Source organism: Triturus cristatus, chromosome 4_1 (genome assembly GCF_964204655.1).
Source record: "Triturus cristatus chromosome 4_1, aTriCri1.1, whole genome shotgun sequence".
NCBI lineage: Eukaryota > Metazoa > Chordata > Amphibia > Caudata > Salamandridae > Triturus > Triturus cristatus.
In genome coordinates this window covers 93,880,140-93,898,810 of record NC_140585.1, presented here as the reverse complement: position 1 = coordinate 93,898,810, position 18,671 = coordinate 93,880,140, and the positions used below count along the sequence as shown (strand labels likewise).

The following is an 18,671-nucleotide window of genomic DNA, read 5'->3' as shown; positions in this document are numbered from 1 at the left end:
AACAGAGTTAAAATGCCTAAGCATACTTAGAAAGTTATTATATGAAAAAAGTTCAGTTGAAGTGTATTAAAAGATTTAATAGTAAAAAGTCAAAAAAGTTGGAAAAAATCAATCCAAGAATAAAGTGAATTTCTTACAAGCCTTGGAGATTGCAGTCCGGAAGTTCTTCAGCGGCTTGAGATGCGTAATGTTCCAAGAGGCGATTGTTGGCATCGTGTGAGAAAAGCGAAGCGATCCAATTCATATCCTCGAAGGAACAGTAATGTTCCTCGAATGTTGGAGCGGCAATTTGAATTGGCAGGCAATCTGCGATGTTGTCAAAGGTCGCACGTTGCAGGAGATCTTTCGCGGCTATGCAGAAATCCCATTCCGCCAGGATACCTTTTTGCGTTGCATCCGCCATTGCTCCACTGCCCGAACAATCAAGTTCATGGTTTTCAAGATACTCCATTACCTGCTGGATATCGGGAGCGTTTGCTGGGATGTTGGCAAGGCATAGATCCATTCGCCAGTCGATTGGGCAAGTTTTGAATGAAAAGATGGTTGCACACAGATTGTATATGTGTAAATACATTTCATGTTGTAGCTGACTCCGATAATAGATAGAGGCAGGCAGCCGAAAATGTGTTCCATTTTTTCACGATATTGATGTATCTTCGCGCAGAGGCAAATTCTGTCGGACATGCTTGTTACCACAGGGAACGTAGCCATTTTTAACAAGCTGAAATAGTAGTAGGATGGCGGCATACAGAGCGTATATTATGGGCACTGTTGCTGTTATTCCAGAGATGATCGAATGAATGAAGTCTGGTATTAGACTAAAAACAGTTTGAACGCCTGTGAGAAGGCCGGAGGAGACAATGTTAAAAAAGTGTGCCAGACCTTAAATGTCAGATGTGTTGAAAACTGTGTAACAATTCACAAATTTTCAAGGGAGGTTCGTATTTAAAAGGGAGTGTATTTTACTTGAAGTTTGTGCTATCTGCAGTCGATAAATTACTTTTGGGGAAGTGAGGGACACTTCAGTTTGAAACAAAAGCGCTTTCAGTTTGCTCCGTTTAATAAAATCTGTTTTCAAAGTAGATATTGAAGGCCAAGTTGAACTTTGGGAGTTACTTTGTGTGGGTGGGAATAGAGATTGCCAGAGGAAGTTATCCAGTTTGAAACAGTAAGGACATACGGTATGCCCGCTCACATTGCGCAGCAGTTCATGTTAGTAAGAACCAGATAACTGCTGTTAGAAAGCTGTGTGAATGTTGGTCTGATTGTGGGAGTTGGCGTGCTTTTAAGAAAACATGCAAGATTGGGGGCTGTAAGATTAGACGCGTCGTGCAGTTGGACATTCTTGCATAGTAATGAATGACTGCCATTGTGGTCCCACTTTTCACTTGTGAGAAAAACTTCGGTATCCCCTTTAAGACAGCGATATGTAAATGGGAGAAACCACTGCTCATAAATAAATGCGCTACCTTATATAATCACATACAACATGACAAACCACATGTACACCTAGCAGACACAACAACACTACATACTGTGGGAACCGTGGCTAGCCATGTACACAAACCAAACATAGCACCTCTGCCACACAATGTAGAATGCGGGGAGAGATGGGAGCAAAGTATGTGCGAAGGTGGCAAGTGATTCTCGATTATAAAAGTATACAATGCTAAATGTTGAGAGGATGTGCCGGACAGACTTGAGTATGCAGAGCACAGACATGTACATGTCAACATACACTGATGGTCTATTGAGTGAAGTGGACAATGGACGCAACCATGATAGTACAGTCAGTAGGGAAGATTATGAAAACATAGCGCGTACGTGCCACCTCCCCCCAAATCTTTAGAGTAGTGGGCTGGCTCAGCGTACGCAAGGCTAGAGTAGAGGTATGAATAAAAGGCACATTTCTCTGGGTGTGGTTCTCTTCTGGAATGGCGAACATGTCTGTCAGGTCTGCGCAGCTTACACTGCCACGAGGCTGATGCTGTGAGCGAAGGTGGCTGCCTGAATAATGCTCTCAACCTGCTGCTACCCATAAACCGTCATGGCTGCTGCGATGCACATATGCCCCACAGTTCACCTTTCGACACCGTGGTATGTGAAAGAGGGCCCACCATGTGCCGGGGGAAGCTCCTGGGCCGAGGTCTGCGAGGTGGGAAGGCTCCTGAGATCAACGCTGGCTATCGCGGTACAGGCAGACATCGCCCAGCCTGAGGCCCAGCACCGTGGAGTGCTCTGCATACTACTAACACAGTAGTTCAACAGGTACCAACAGTGGAATGGTGTCTTGATCCCACAATGGACGATGTTAGAACTGCATCTGAGAGTGGAGATGAAGGCACTCCCTTCGAACAGGTGCAACCAACTCTACGTCCCAACAGTGGAAGGGTGTCTTAATCCCAAAATGGACGATGTACGATATTACGTGCTGCTTGGTTTTCACAGAACTCCCTCCGTTGAGCTGCATCAGACTTTGTGCTTCCGTAGCTAAGTGCTGCACATGATTATTGAGGTTGGGTGACTGCAGTCGGTGGAGTACACTGCGGTACAGCAGGTCCGATCAGTGGAACAGGGTCTTGATCCCACAATGGACAATGTTAGAACTGTATCTGAGAGTGGAGATGAAGATACTCCCTGCGACCATGTGCAAGCAACTCTAGGTCCCAACAGTGGAACGGTGTCTTGTTCCCAAAATGGACGATGTTCAATATTACCTGCCGCTTGGTTTTGACAGAACTCCCTCCGTTGAGGTGCATCAGACTTTGTGCTTCCGGAGCTAACTGCTGCACATGATTATTGGGCTTTGCTGAATGCAGTCGGTGGAGTACACCGTGGTACAGCAGGTCGAAACAGTGAAACGGGGTCTTGATTCTGTGATTGAGGATGTCAGAAGTTAAAGTTAGTGATGATTTGTGTGTACCCCCTCTGATCAGGTGCAACCAACTGCGTGCTTCCGAATCCAACGGCACATGGCTGTGAGGCGTTAATCACCACTGCCTCTGGCCTACACTGTGGTCAGCAGGGCTCATAATTCAGATCGAGTGGTGATTATTTAATTACAGAATCCAGTAGGCAACTAACTACAATGTCTATTGAAAGATACACAATAGCCTTTAGTATACTTGCTTGAAGAAGTTTTTTAAGATGACTTATGGGTCTAGCACAATGACCAAATTCTTCTTAGTAGTGGTAAAGAACACTGAATAACAGTGTACATAGTGGACACCAGAGATTGCAATTCGAATTGTTTTGATTTATTTATTGCAGAGTTTTGTGTAATTTATGTTGTTGTATTTTGTGAAGAGGAAGTGAGAAAAAGTATTCATGGAAGACTGTGCTCACTACTGCCTTCAATTTACACTGCAGACAGCAATGTTCACAATTCAGATTGAGTCGCTATTGTAGATGACGCAGTCCTGTAGGCAAAAGACATTGCTTCAGTGCGCTCTGTCCGCACCACGCATACGCATCATCACAGGTTCCACACACGGTTTTTGTTGCTTCACGGACGGCAAACTGGGCAGCTCACGTCAACGCCACGTGGCTGTGATCCCTTGCTGACCGCTCTCTGGCCTACATTGCAGAAAGCAGTGTTTACAATTCTGATAGAGTCGCTATTGCAGATGATGTAGTGTTGTAGGCAACAGACATTGCTCCCAGTATGGCCCGCCCACAGCACGCATCATCACTGGCTGTGCACATGCTGAATACTTTTGATGTTGCTATCTAAGTGCACTAGACCTGATGGACCCTTTATGATACATTCTTTTTGTGTATTATTTCAGATCTAGTGCCTGTATCTTATTATACCACAAGTTATGGTTCTTTTTTACGATAGAATCTTTTCTGCATTATTTCACATCTAGTGGCCCTACCTCACTGCAGCACAAACTATTGACCCTTTTATTATTGAATCTCTGTGTGTGATCCAATGATTACTGTTGTAGTTGATGCTAGCAGCACCATTCCCTGAGCGCTGATTTACACTCACCCCACACGCATCCAGCACAGACGTCACTGTATATATATGACCCTGGTAATAAAAAGGAGTCGAGCGCACATGCCCGTACCCACTTGCACTATCTATCTGTGTCCGTGTGTTCATTATCTATGCATGATACTGCCCCTGGGCCGTACCACATTACATTGTGCTGTGGACAGCGTATGCAACCATGTTACCTCTGGCAGTGGGGAAAAGTTCTGTTATGTAGCTTTTAGATGCATGGCTATGACAGGTGGAAGGCTACTTTAAGGAGCATGAATATTGATGAAGATGATCGTTGCATGTTGTGTGTAGTGTCAGATATGTGTACATAGCAAAAGGTGTTCAAAAAAGCTCTGTAAGCAGAAGACGAGTCTCTCATCAAACACTGTAGAGAGAATGACTAAAATGGGTGGGGTCCTCCAACTGTTACCATTCAGAAATGTTATGAACCAATCAAATGCTTTTCTTTAAGGTCACATGGCAATTGCACACCGAGCGCGTAAGGAGGCCGCACCCGTTGCGATTTTGAGAAAATATTACCATAATATAAGTTTATTACAGTTAGAAATATATAAATGTTTAAAATATTTCAGATTATCGCTTGTTCTCAAATACACTTTAAACTTATTTAGATATAGTTTTGAGACAAAAAAAAAGAAGGAATGGCGTTCCCGGCACGACACCATGCATTTATGATGTAACACAGGGCCTGGCAGCATTCACTCATTGCATACACAATTCACAGAGGGCGTGACCCCATACATACATGATGTAAGGCGTGGCTTGGTACTGCGTACCCGTCGCACGCCAAAGTAGCAGCTGGCGCGACCACATATGTATATAATGTAACGCAGGAAGCGGTGCCACAAACCCGTCAGATACGAAATCCGCATTCTTTACGAGTTTAGCAAAATGGCGGATAGGATTTGCGTGCTGATGGAGCTTGGTACACTACCGGTACGGGACTTCAGTTTTCTAAAAAAAAAAATACGATATACATACATTTTTTTGAAGATATAAAACATTACATAGTTCTAAAATATTACAAAAAAAATAGAAAATAAATAGGTTTTATAAATATTAAAATATGAAATCAACATTTAAAAAAAACCTTTGAAATTCACTGAAAAAACCCATAGGTTTTACAGACGTTATAGTTAGGAATAGGCATTTAAAAAACCTTAGAAATTCACTGAAAAAAAACATAGGTTTCAGGGACGTTATAGTTAGTTAGACATTTGACTCATATAAAACCAGAGAAAATCGCCGTTATAGTTAGTTGAGCTAACTATAATTTGTGCGCCCATGTGTGACAGTCTGATCCTAGGGACTGACTTGATGATTAGGCTGGGGTAAAGCACCCATTTCCGACAGCCAGTGCTGAGGTCCCCAGAAATCTTGTTTTTTCCCTAAAATCAGGACTTCAGTTTTTTCTACGTTAAGTTTAAGTAAGTGTGCTTGCATCCAAGATTCAATTTTCCTCAATTCAGACTGGAGAGTAGATGACTTCCTTCGCTGTGGAAAGGGAAAAGATTATCTGGGTGTCATCCACGTAGGAAAATAGGGTCAGCCCTGACTCTTCGGCAATCACCACTACAGGTTGAGCATAGATATTAAACAGTAGAGGGCTTAATACAGAACCTTGGGGTACTCCATACGGGGATGAGTGGATTTTAGAGCTGGCCATAGAAGAGAAGACCTGAAATGTACGGTGAGCCAAAAAGGAGTCAAACCATTAGAGTTCAGGGCGTCAATGCCCAAAGATTGCAAAGCTTTTAGTAACATGGTGTGTGACAATGTGTCGAATGCGGCACTCAGATCGAGTAAAATGAGGGCCATTGTGGCCCCAATGTCCAAACAGTGCCAAAGCATTTCAGTGACTCCTAGAAGAGTTGTTTCAGTAGAGAAAACTGCTCTAAAGCCAGACTGTGAGGGGTGTAAGAAGTTTTGGGATTCAACAAAGTGGGACAACTGCGGGTTAATATGTCTTTCCAAAATTTTTGAAAGGCCGGAAGCAGTGAGATTGGCCAAAAAATGAAAAGCTGAGAGGGATCAGCATTAGCCTTCTGTAGAAGTGGAAGAACCATAGCATGCTTCCATTCAGGAGGGACTATAGCTTCCCGTAAGGAGGCATTGAGGAGCTCCATAATTAACAGAAACTCCAAAATATCTGCCAAAATGCTCACTGTAAAAACCCCATTCTAGTGTTGTCAAGGTTTCCCCCCGAAGCTCAGAGTAGAATATTCAGTGTGGGAAAATTTACCTCTGCACCCTTCACTGCTTGTGAGCGGGCGTAATATTAGTTCCCTCACATATTTTGTGTCTGGGCAGTCACTAGTTGGAGAGACTAGTGTTCTTTCCGTAAATCTCCTCTATTTGAGTGGGCAGAGAATTGGTTCCAATTACTGCCTGCCCAAGCATTAGTGTTTCTCTCCAGGCTCCAACTCAGCAGCATCTGAGAGATTAGTGTCTCTACTCAGCAGCTACACGACTTCAGACCAGTATTCCAGTGCATGCTCAAGCTCTCCTCAGAGAAAGGAAAGGGTAGTCAAATTAGCAGACACAACTCGGACTCTTCAGCACCCAGCAAACAAATTCCTTAGCCTTTGAACAAGCTAAGTGTATCCATTTAACAATATTTCTTAAAATATGCAGTATAGTAATTGCTATACTCTGCACATGTAAATGTATGAAGCAAAGGTTGCAATAGCCAAAAACTGAGAATTGTGACTTACCTCTTTGTTCAGTCGAGTTAAAGGAATTTCCTCTAGAACCATATTTCTCCTTAATTACTTAAATTGAAAGAAAAGAAGATATATTCTTCAATATTGCACATTATACATATTGTGGCAATACATCAGAAAAGTAGAGAGGAACATTCCTAACCCACTCTGGGCATGTAGTCATGTACATACACATAATACATTCAGTCAAGATGCGATAAATATGCCGTAATACTTGAATATATGTTAGGTTTCCTTTACAGCTTTATATATAAACAATAACATTAAGCAAAACACAATAACTACAAGGTTGTGCAAACGAGAAGACAGCGTGCGGCCACAAGAAGGAAGAAAACCAGAGAGGATTTGACAATCTCTTCTTGTCCCCTTCCCCTTTCCCCCCTAGGTACACTCCTGCCATTCTGTGATAATTGATTACATGGAATTATCGTCATACAGCTCCTGTGAAAGTTGTTGAGCGCTCCTGACATAGTGAAATGCCTACAGTTGTCTTTCACCTAAGCAGAATTGTGGAGGGTTTAGACATAAATAATTTGGGAGGTATTTTGGAGGCTATCCAAAAAGAATTAGAGACCATCAGAAAAGTGATTAAAAACTTAAAACAAGAACTAATAACATCTAGGTGAGAAACTTCAGATTTAGCATACAAAATGCTTTATGGAGGGAGTTTCAGACTTCCTCTATCAGAGGACGGAGGGTTAGGTTCAGCATCTAGTCAAACTTCTAGAATCTCCACACAAGTTATAGATTCTTTATTCCCTGTCATTTCACTAGCGCCTTTTGAATGCTTTAGTGGAGACCCAGAGAAGGCACGAGTCTTCCTAACCTAATGGTGTTTGCACATTATGTGCAGACCTTTGATTTTTCAGATGCACACTCTCGTGTGGCCTTTATTCTATCGTACCTCAGTGGTGATGCAGAATCCTGGTCAATGGCACTAGCTTCAAGAGATGCCCCAATTTTGTATAATTTTGAGGTATTAAAAAAAACGGTTCTTCAAATATGTTATCAGAGAAGGGTCTCACAAGACACTGACAATGAACTACTAGAATTGAGGCAGAGAAATAGAGAACTAATTACCTACCTCACAGAATTCAATAAACTGGTGTTTGAAACTGAGTGGTTGTAAAGTAATAGAGCAGCAATCTGGTATAGGTGCCTCAAAGAGGAGTTCAAGGAACATGGGCCCAGATACTGATTCGCCCAAGAAATCAACCTTAGAGGAAAAACATTTTGTTTCTTCATTGTGTTAGCTGGTTTAAGGTAGCTGCATCGTGAGTGGGCATAATTTTAGTTCCCTCACGTATTCTTGTGTCCGGGCAGTCACTAATTGGAGAGTCTAGTGTTCCTTCAGGCAACCTCCTCCATTTGAGTGGGTGAAGTATTGGTTCTAATCACCGCCTACCCAAGCTTTCGTGTTTCTCTCCAGGGTTCAACTCAGCAGCGTCTGTGTCTAGAGATTAGTGTCTCTACTCAGCCTCTGCCTATCTACAGATCAGTGTTTCAGTGCATCCTCAAGCTCCCCTCAGAGACAGGAAAGGATAGACGCATTCGAGGATGCAACTCGGACTCTTCAGCACCCAGCAAACAAATTCTCCAGCCTTCCGACAGGAAGGTAAGTGTATCCATTTAACAATATTTCTTTAGAAATTCAGTGTAGTCATTGTTATACTCTGCATATGTACGTGTACGAAGCAGAGGTTGCAACAGCTAAAAAAAAAGCAATGACTTACCTGTTTGTTCAGTCAAGTTAAGGGAATTTCCACTAGAAATGTATTTCTCCTTAATTCCTGAAATTCAAAGAAAAGAACATATATTCTACAATATTGCACATTATACATATTGTGGCAAAACATCAGAATAGAACAGAGGAACATTTCTAATCAACTCTGGGTATGTAGTCATCTACATACACATATTATACTTGAAGTCAAGATGAGGTAAATATCCCATAATACTTGGATATATGGTATTTTATGTTTCATTTACAGTTTATATCTACACAACAACATTAAGCAAAACACAATAACTACAAGGTTGGGTAAGTCAGATAGGGTGCAACCACAAAAATGAAGACAACCAGAGGATTAGGCAGTCTCTTCTTGTCCCCATCCCCTTTCTCCCCTTGGTGCACTACTGCCATTCTGTGATAATTGATAACGGGGTTTCTGTGAGGGGCATTTGGAATTATTGTCAAACAGCGCCTGTGAAAGTTGTTGAGCGCTCCTGACAGAGTGAAGTGCCAATGGTTGTCTTTCACTTGAGCAGAATGGTGGAGGGATTAGACACAAACAATTTTCGAGGTATTTTGGGGGCTATCCAAAAAGAATTAGTGACCGTCAGAAAAGAGAATAAAAACTTAAAACAAGAATTAATAACATCTAGGATAAGGGTGGGCGTAGTTGTCGGAGTACCACTACACGGAATTCTGCAGAATTGACCAAAATCTTTGTGAACTGTGCTCCGGAACTCCGTTCTGTCTCATCCCCATTAATTAAACAGAAACCTCACATACCCTTGAGAAAACAACAAGTAACTCTATTATTACATGCAAAAATGCATATAGTCATCTCACAAAAGTGAAAATACAAATATAGCAAGCAGTGAGAGAAGTGATGATTTTGGTGTCCTCACTAATCTAGGGAGAGAACCAAGCGGATGCCTTGAACACAAAGAGCACATCATGCTGAACGATTGATGGTGGTCCCATCCTCCTAGGACCACCCCAAGCACAGTTATGAGCAAAAATACAATCCCAACAAAGGCCATGCAAAGCATTATGGGGAGAGTTTCTAGAGTGCAGTGAATATTATAGTATTATAGTATCCAATATCAAAACATTCCTCAAGGGGCAGGCTCTCCAGGCTCAGCTGAGAACTAATACTATAATATTCACTAAACTCTAGAATTTCGACCCATAATGCTCTGCTGGGCCTTTGGTTAGCATTGTATTTTTGCCCATAACTTTGCTTGGGGTGGTCCTAGGAGGATGGGACCACCACCAACCATTCAGCATGATGTGCTCTTTGTGTTCAAGGCATCTGCTTGCCCTCCCCCAAAATGAGTGGAATATTTTATGGAGGGTGTTTTAGACTTCCTCTATCGAAGGATGGAGGGTACGGCTCAGCATCTAGTCAAACTTCTAAAATCTCCACACAACTAGTAGATTCCTTATCCCCTGGCATTCCACAGGCGCCTCTTGAAAGCTTTAGTGGAGGCCCACACAAGGCACAAGTCTTTTGCAACCCAAGGGTCTTTTCACTTTATGAGTTGACCTTCAATTTTTCAGGTGCACAACCTATCATATCTCAATGGTGATGCAGCATCCTAATCAATGGCACTAGTTTCTACAGTTGACCCAATTTTGTATAATTTTGATGAAATCAAAAGAAAGTTTCTTTGGATATTTAACCTCTTCACTGCGGCGCAAATTCCGCCGCAGCGCTGCCGCAGTGCTGGACATTCCATTCGTGGGCGTGGTCATGACGTCTCCCGGCCGTCGTCCGCACACGCCCATTGTGACTCATGACGGCCGGGAGACGTCATGAGCATGGAAGAGGTTAATCAGAGAAGGGTCTTGCAAGCCACTGAACTACTAGAATTGAGGCAGGGAAATAAAGAACTAATCGTCTACCTTGCAGAATTCAATAAACCGGTGGTTGAAACTGAGTGACCAGAAAGTAATAGAGCAGCAATCTTCTATTGCCTGACAGACAAGTTAAAGTCTTCATTGGCCCAAATACTGAATCACCCAAGCAATCACCCTGAGAGGTAGAACATTTTGTTTCTCCATCATGTTAGCTGGTTTAAGGTAGAGGTATCATGAGATGACGTAATTTTAGTTCTGTCACGTATTCTTGTGTCTGGGCAGTCATTTATTGTACCGCCTACCCAAGGGTTAGTGTTTCACTCGGTAAACAACCTTTACAACGCAACTTTTACAACGCAAAGCTATTAAAACGCATTTTTTACAACGCAAAAGCTTTTCCAACACATGCATTTACAACGCATGCTTTTATATGGTAAGTACTTTTACAACGCATAGACCTTTACAACGCAAGTTTATTAATAAAAAAAAATAATAATTACAGAATTTTTAAAATAAATAATGATTAATATTTGAGTATTTATAGAATACTTATTTAAAATGTAAGTACAAATATTAATAATTTAAAAATATGAATGAGTAATTTTTGAGTATTTAAAAATAAATAATAAAGAAAATGTAAAATACATGAGTATTATAAATAATGATTAATACTTATGAGTATTTAAAAATAAATAATAAAGATATTGTTAAATAATTGAGTATTATAAATAATGATTAATACTTGAGTATTTATAGAGTATTTAATTAAAATGTAAGTAATAATATTAATAATTTAAAAATTTGAATGAGGTTTTTTGGATTAATTAAAAATAAATAATAAAGATAATGTTAAATACTTGAGTATTAGCTTCAAAAAAATAATATAAATACATTTATTAATTAGAAAAAAATTATTAAATACATTTTTATTATATGTATTATTTTTTATTTTTACTGTACTAATAATAAATATAAAAAAATATATAAGTAGGATAAAGAAATAAAAACATAATTTAAAAAAAGTAGTATTGATACAAGACATTAATAATAAAAAGATTATATTACAAAATAAATATATTAAAATATTAACAAAAAAATAATATTTAAAGAAAAAAAAGAAAAAGGAAAATAGAACATACTTTGAAAAATTTCCCACTCTTTTGTATTGAAGTCTATGAGTAAAATTGTCCTTCATTTATTTTGGCAGCATAAGAAGATACAACCCGCGGAACAAGAAATGAAGGAGACAAAAAAGACGAAAAGTAAAGTTTGGAAGAAAAAAGAAAGAAGAGTTGAGGTAAGGAAGAAATTTAGTGAATTTAGAAATTTATATATATATATAACATGTTTAAATAACAAATTAATAATAAATAACCATAAACAAAGAGGGTGTAAAAAAAAAATCTTTATTGAAAAAAGCATAGGAAAAACATTAAGGTTTAATTCTTTTTTATAACATAATGTACATATTTTTAAAAAAATTATACATTATTTATTAATAATTTAAAACATATATTTAATGAAACAATAAATAAAATAGTCCCTTTTTAACATTGCAGCACGCGATGACGTCATGACGTGAACGTAAACGTAAGGCGCCATTTTGGAGAGCATCGGAGGAGGAAGCAGCAGGAAGCTGATCTGCGTCCAGGTAGGAAACTTTTTTACATTTATTTATAGATATACAGTTAAAAATGGATACATATATAGTAAACAAAGAATAAGGAGAGGTTGCGGAATAACTAATTGATGTTTTAAATGTAAAAAAACATGTCCACGTCCATGTCATTATTGTATGCCTATGTCGGGTCGAAGAAAGTTAATTGTAACAAAAAAACATCTTGTTTTAGTGTAACATTAATTAACGTTTGTAAAAAAATGCTCATTAAAACACTTCGGTTGAAATAGAAAAGATTTAAAACTTTGTTTAGAAAAAAAAAACGTTTGGCCTTTTCGGCATTTGTGAAAAAATGATTGTATTTTTACTGTTGATTATGCTTCAATGAGCATTTCGTTTCATGGTTTGACATAGGGATATTTGAAGAGGTAGAGACATTTTGGATTTTTTGGTGGTAGTAATTAAGGATGTTTACCAGTAATTAATATCTTTATTTTGATAATTGGAAAATGGGAAACATATTCTAGGCAATTAGTTTTTCATACTTTGGTTGTTTGGAAAAACAGTAGATTGAAAAAGAAAAAGAAAAAAATAAGTAGACCCGACTAGTAATTTGGAAAAAATGTTTATGTAAAATTTGTATGCCAATTGTAATTAATGGTTATTTAAATTTAATGCAAAGCAGGAAAGTAAGTAGATATCTATATTTAAAAAGAAAGAATGTTAGCAAGATTTTCGAGGTAGTCTAGAGCCACACACAACATAAATTGTTGTAAAATACCCAATAGTCTCTCAGACATTTCCTTTGTTTTTAGAGTTACTCGTGGGTTTAGACTACCAGCTAGTGTTTGGGAAAGTCTCATTTCTTGAAAACTTTGCTCCTTCTTCAAAGTTTCCAAGAAAGAGTAGAAATTAGGATGTGGTTTGCCAATTGTATGGTTGAAGGAGTTATGCCATCCCTCAATGGCATTATTTGTTTTCGCTTCTCCCTCTAAACAGCTCGTGTAACAGTTCCACCACTCCACATGGAATCGTGGCTTCCTCCTGCGACCCGATCTGCTTAGGTGCCCAATCCATGTGTCTTCGAAATAATTTAAAATGGGTGCCAATTTTTCTTCATTACTTATAAAATATTCAGATTCTGTAATAGCAGTGTAGTACTCGTCCACACTATCGGGAGGAACAAAACAAAGTGCTGTTAATTTTTTTAATTCAAACTGTAGTTTGCTATCTCGACAGTATTCTGCAACTAGGGATGTTTTTTGTAACTTACGGCAGAATGCCTGGGAAAAATGGAAAAAACATCCCTGAATTTGGGTATCCATGTACGTTTTAGTGATCACATTGATCATGCCTAATTCAAAATCTACTATTATTTTCCTAGGACTTTTGGAAGTTTTATTTTTAATAACTGATAAAAATTCAGAGTATGTTGCAGAAGTCTTATCAGGTAGCAAACTATATACTAAAGGTATTACATTAGTGTTAATTTTTGCATGTATAGTGTAAATTTGAGTGAAAGGATGGGGTGTACTTTTAAACGTCCCATCCATCATCCAAATTTCACTATTTTCTAACTTAGCAAGGTTACGTGGGGTACTAAATATAAGAATTCTTTTTTGAGGGTTTTCGTTATCATGCAGAAGGAAAGGTTCATCAGCAAAAGAAATAGAAAGATCATGTGGAATTCTAATATCAGAAAATGTATGTGGTGTAGATAATTGGATGTTACTTGCCTGCTTTTGTCTTTGAATAATTCGTCTCAAATTAGGAATTATAGGCATATTACTAGCAACATGACTGGGGACATGCTGTGCAACCCCTCTTAAAATGGATCCTGTAGAATCATTGGAGGTGCTTGCAATGGCTTTCATTTCATTTACTGTTTCTCTTATTTCTACCTCCATTGCTGAGGCAGATGGTTGTGTTCTGTTGTTTTTACAACTAAATTATCAAGTGTAACCGCTCTGCCACTGCAATGGGAAGAGTAGTATTGCACACACCTCCAATGATTTCTAGGAAAACTTATTCTTTCTTTACTATATATGTGTCCTGCATGGTTCAGTAAATTTTCCCCTTTCCTAGATGTAATATATTTTGCAGCTTCAAGAGTAGACATTTTCTGTGAAGAGAAGAGAAGAAAAATAGATTAGTCAATAAAAGTAAATACACTATCTCTAATGCTGCACCTTCCTGGAGTTAGAATAGTAATTGTTACCCCTACACCATCCCTCACTTTCCCTACTGCTGCACCTTCCTGGAGTTAGAATAGTAATTGTTATCCCTACACCATCCAACACTTTCCCTACTGCTGCACCTACATGGAGTTAGAATAGTAATTGTTACCCCTACACCATCCCACACTTTCCCTACTGCTGCACCTTCCTGGAGTTAGAATAGTAATTGTTACCCCTACACCATCCCACACTTTCCCTACTGTTGCACCTTCCTGGAGTTAGAATAGTAATTTTTACCCCTACACAATCTTTCACTTTCCCTACTGTTGCACCTACCTGGAGATAGAATAGTAATTGTTACCCCAACACCATCCCACACTTTCCCTACTGCTGCACCTACCTGGAGTTAGAATAGTAATTGTTACCCCTACACAATCCCACACTTTCCCTACTGCTGCACCTTCCTGGAGTTAGAATAGTAATTGTTACCCCTACACCATCCAACACTTTCCCTAGTGCTGCACTTACCTGGAGTTAGAATAGTAATTGTTACCCCAACACCATCCCACACTTTCCCTAATGCTGCACCTACCTGGAGTAAGAATAGTAATGGTTACCCCTACACCATCCCACACTTTCCCTACTGCTGCAACTTTCTGGAGTTAGAATAGTAATTGTTACCCCTACACCATCCAACACTTTCCATACTGCTGTACTTACCTGGAGTTAGAATAGTAATTGTTACCCCTACACCATCCTAAAGTTTCCCTACTGCTGCACCTTCCTGGAGTTAGAATAGTAATTGTCACCACCCCACAATACCACGCTTTCCCTACTGCTGCACCTTCCTGGAGTTAGAATAGTAATTGTTACCCATAAACCATCCCACACTTTCCCTACTGTTGCACCTTTCTGGAGTTAGAATAGTAATTTTTACCCCTACACCATCCCACAGTTTCCCTACTGCTGTACCTACTTGGAGTTAGAATAGTAATTGATATTCCTACTACAACCCATAGTTTATGTATTGTGGCAGCTTATTTTAATTATTTTAAAAAAAGGTTAGTCCATAAGATTTTTGGATTTATAAGAGTGTTTATTAAAAATACCTTTTTCTTTTTGAGTTTTTTTCTTGGTGTTGCTTCTGGTATGGTTTTTGCCTGATGGCTGGAGTGTTTGGCTGTCTGGTCTTCTTTTTTTCGAATTTTTATATAAAGTAGCTAAGATTTATCTGAGAAACAGAAAGAAAAAACAATTCACAAATGGAAAACTTTGTCAATGTTTTTAAAAATTGCAAAAAGTGAAAACATCTGTGTATATTTGACATTTTATTTAAGTCTAACTACATCACATATCACACATTCCCTGATGCTGCACCTATCTTGAGTTACATTAATATTTGTTAACCCCACCACATTTAAACACTTTCTCTGCTGCTGCACATAACTGGAGATAGAATAGTAATTGGTGCCACTACACCATCCCACACTTTCCCTACTGCTGCACCTACCTGGAGTTAGAATAGTAATTGTTACCCCTACAGCATCCCACACTTTCCCTACTGCTGCACCTACCTGGAGTTAGAATAGAAAATGTTACCCCTACACCATCCCACACTTTCCCTACTGCTGCGCCTTCCTGGAGTTAGAATAGTAATTTTTACCCCTACACAATCTACATCCCACACTTTCCATAATGCTGCACCTACCTGGAGTTAGAATAGTAATTGTTACCCCTACAGCATCCCACACTTTCCCTACTGCTGCACCTACCTGGAGTTAGAATAGTAATTGTTACCCCTACACCATCCCACACTTTCCCTACTGCTGCACCTTCCTGGAGTTAGAATATTAATTTTTACCCCTACACAATCTTTCACTTTCCCTACTGATGCACTTTCCTTGAGTTAAAATAGTAATTATTATTCCTACTACAACCCATATTTTCTTTATTGTGTGAGCTTATTTAAAGTATTAAATAAAAGGTTTGACTATTATATTGTTGGATTTATAACGGTGTTTATTTAAAATACCTTTTGTTTTTGGTGTTTTTATCTTGGTTTTGCTTCTGCTATGGTTTTTGCCTGCTGGCTGGAGTTTTTGGGTGTTTGGTCAACAGTTTTTTGACTTTTTCGACAAAGTTGCAAAGATTTATCTGAGAAAAAGAAAGAAAAAACAATTAAGAAATGATCAACTTTGACAATGTGGGAGAAAATTGCAAAATTTGAAAACTTCTGTGTAAATGTGACATTTTATTTAAGTCTAACTACATCACATATCACACATTCCCTGGTGCTGCACCTATCTTGAGTTATAATATTAATTTCAACCACTAAACAATCCTACACTTTCCATACTGCTGCACCTTCCTGGAGTTACAATAGTCATGGATACCCCTACACCATCCATCACTTTCCCTACAGCTCCACCTTCCTGGAGTTAGAATAGTAATTGTTACTCCTACACCATCCCAAACTTTCCCTAATGCTGCACCTACCTGGAGTTAGAATAGTAATTGTTACCCCTACACCATCCTACAATTTCCCTACTGCTGCACCTTCCTGGAGTTTGAATAGTAATTGTTACCCCTACACCATCCTACAATTTCCCTACTCCTGCAACTTACCGGTAGTAAGAATACCAATTGTTCAACATACACTATCCCACACTTTCCCTACTGCTGCACCTTCCTGGAGTTACATTAGTAATTGTTCCCCCTGCACCATCCCACACTTTGCCTAATGATGCACCTTCCTGGAGTACAAAAAATTAACTGTTACCCCTACACCATCCAACACTTGTCCTACTGGTAAAGTTAATGTTTTTATTTACAAAATTAAAATTATAAGAAGTATTAATTAATTTACCTTCACATTAAGAAAGGTGAGTCGTGTAGCTTGTGTTGAAAATAAATTTTGCAAACGATATGTTGGTTTTGATAGAAAAACAAATTCCTGTTTTAGGTAAAAAAAATAGAATTTAAAAGTTCGTAAATATTAAAGTTACTTAACAAAAAAAAAATGGTTAGAGTACATTTTAAAAAATATTAAAATTATATTTGCTGCACTGTCTGGATGGATAGGAAACATGATTTATGAGAAAACATGGTGTTTAAATATAATAGTAACTTACTTGTAGTAGGAAAGAAAGAATGCTTCTCCAATGGATTGCAGTGTTCTCTCAGTGTAGGAGTCAGAGAGTCAGGTTTTTGTGTCTGGTCTCTCTGGTAGTTGATAATCAACTGATTGTAAAATGGTGTCTTGCAGGTATTTATAAGTTTTAGTCAGTGTCATTATAAATTTTTTTTAAAACTGCGTTTTTTAGTATACTTTTATTTACTGTGGAAAATGATAATTTAAAAAAGCATGAAAAGATGTGTTGTTTTCACTTATTTGTTCCGTTTTGGCATCCATTTTGGAACATGTATTTTGGTATTGTTTTCATAGAAAGTGTTGTAGGACAAGTTTTAGAAGTGGGATGGTTAAAATGGCGACTATGTGTATGTGTTTTGTGTTTTAATCCGTTTACTTATTTTGTGATAAAATCATGATTTGCATGTATATGAACTGTTGTATAATTATTCGTTATTTGTGTAAAACTTTGAAATTTGTTACATCAGATTTTTTTTGGTAATAAGAGTATTAATTGTTATACTCGAGCATTAATTTTAGTACTCGAGTAATGATTTTAATACTTGAGTATTACTTTTGTAATGCATTTACGTTAATTTACGTTCAGTTTTGCTCCACATTTTAATACACTTCCCCACCCAAAAACCCCTAATTTCCCTGCATCCCGTGCCAGATTTTATTGTACTTTTAAAAAAAAAAATATTTATTTTGGCGTTGTAATGGTATGCGTAGTAATTGTTTTCGTTGTAAATGCACTTTTAAGTAATTTATTTACTTTTGCGTTGTAACAGTATTCGTTGTAAAATAATGCGTTGTAACAGTGTTTGCGTTGTAAAAAATGCATTGTCATGGTATGTGTTGTAATAGTATGCGTTGTAACGTCATACATCCGTTTCACTCCTGTTTTCACTTGGCATCGTTTGAGTCTAGCGATTAGTGTCTCTACTCAGCAGTTGCCTGTATTTAGGCTAGTGTTCCAGTGCATCCTCAAGCTCTCCTCAGAGACTGGAAAGGATAGACGCATTGGTGGACACAACTCAGACTCTTAGGCACCCAGCAAACAAATTCTACAGCCTTCGCACAGCAAGCTAAGTGTATCTATTTAACAATATTTCTTTAAAAAATTCAGTATTTTCATTGTTATACTCTGCAAATGTAAACGTGTGAAGAAAAGGTCTCACTAGCTAATAACCCAGAACAGTGACTTACCTGATTGTTCAGTCGAGTTCAGAGAATTTCCTCTAGAATGGTATTTCTCCTTAATTCCTGAAATTCAAAGAAAAGAAGATATATTCTACGATATTGCACATTACACATATTGTGGCAATACATGAAAATAGAAGAGAGGCACAATTCTCATCCACTCTGGGTGTGTAGTCGTGCACAGACACATATTGGGCCTTATTATGAGTCTGGCGGTCCTCC

The 18,671-nt window shown here is 38.5% G+C and overlaps 1 protein-coding gene across 5 annotated transcripts in view; it reads right to left on the bottom strand.

Moving 5' to 3' along the window:
• The window catches only part of LOC146839636 (uncharacterized), a 376,335-nt gene that overhangs the window by 135,498 nt on the left and 222,166 nt on the right, over nucleotides 1–18,671 (bottom strand). For 4 of the 5 annotated variants that reach the window (XM_085650366.1, XM_085650365.1, XM_085650370.1 and 1 more), the window contains exons 4-6: nucleotides 18,456–18,512; nucleotides 8,466–8,522; nucleotides 6,724–6,780 (exon numbers count right to left, since the gene is read on the bottom strand). In XM_085650366.1, the coding sequence (XP_085506492.1) occupies nucleotides 6,724–6,780; nucleotides 8,466–8,522; nucleotides 18,456–18,512 (171 nt within the window). The remainder of the gene's footprint in view (nucleotides 1–6,723; nucleotides 6,781–8,465; nucleotides 8,523–18,455; nucleotides 18,513–18,671) is intronic. The other variant, XM_085650367.1, reaches the window with a different exon arrangement.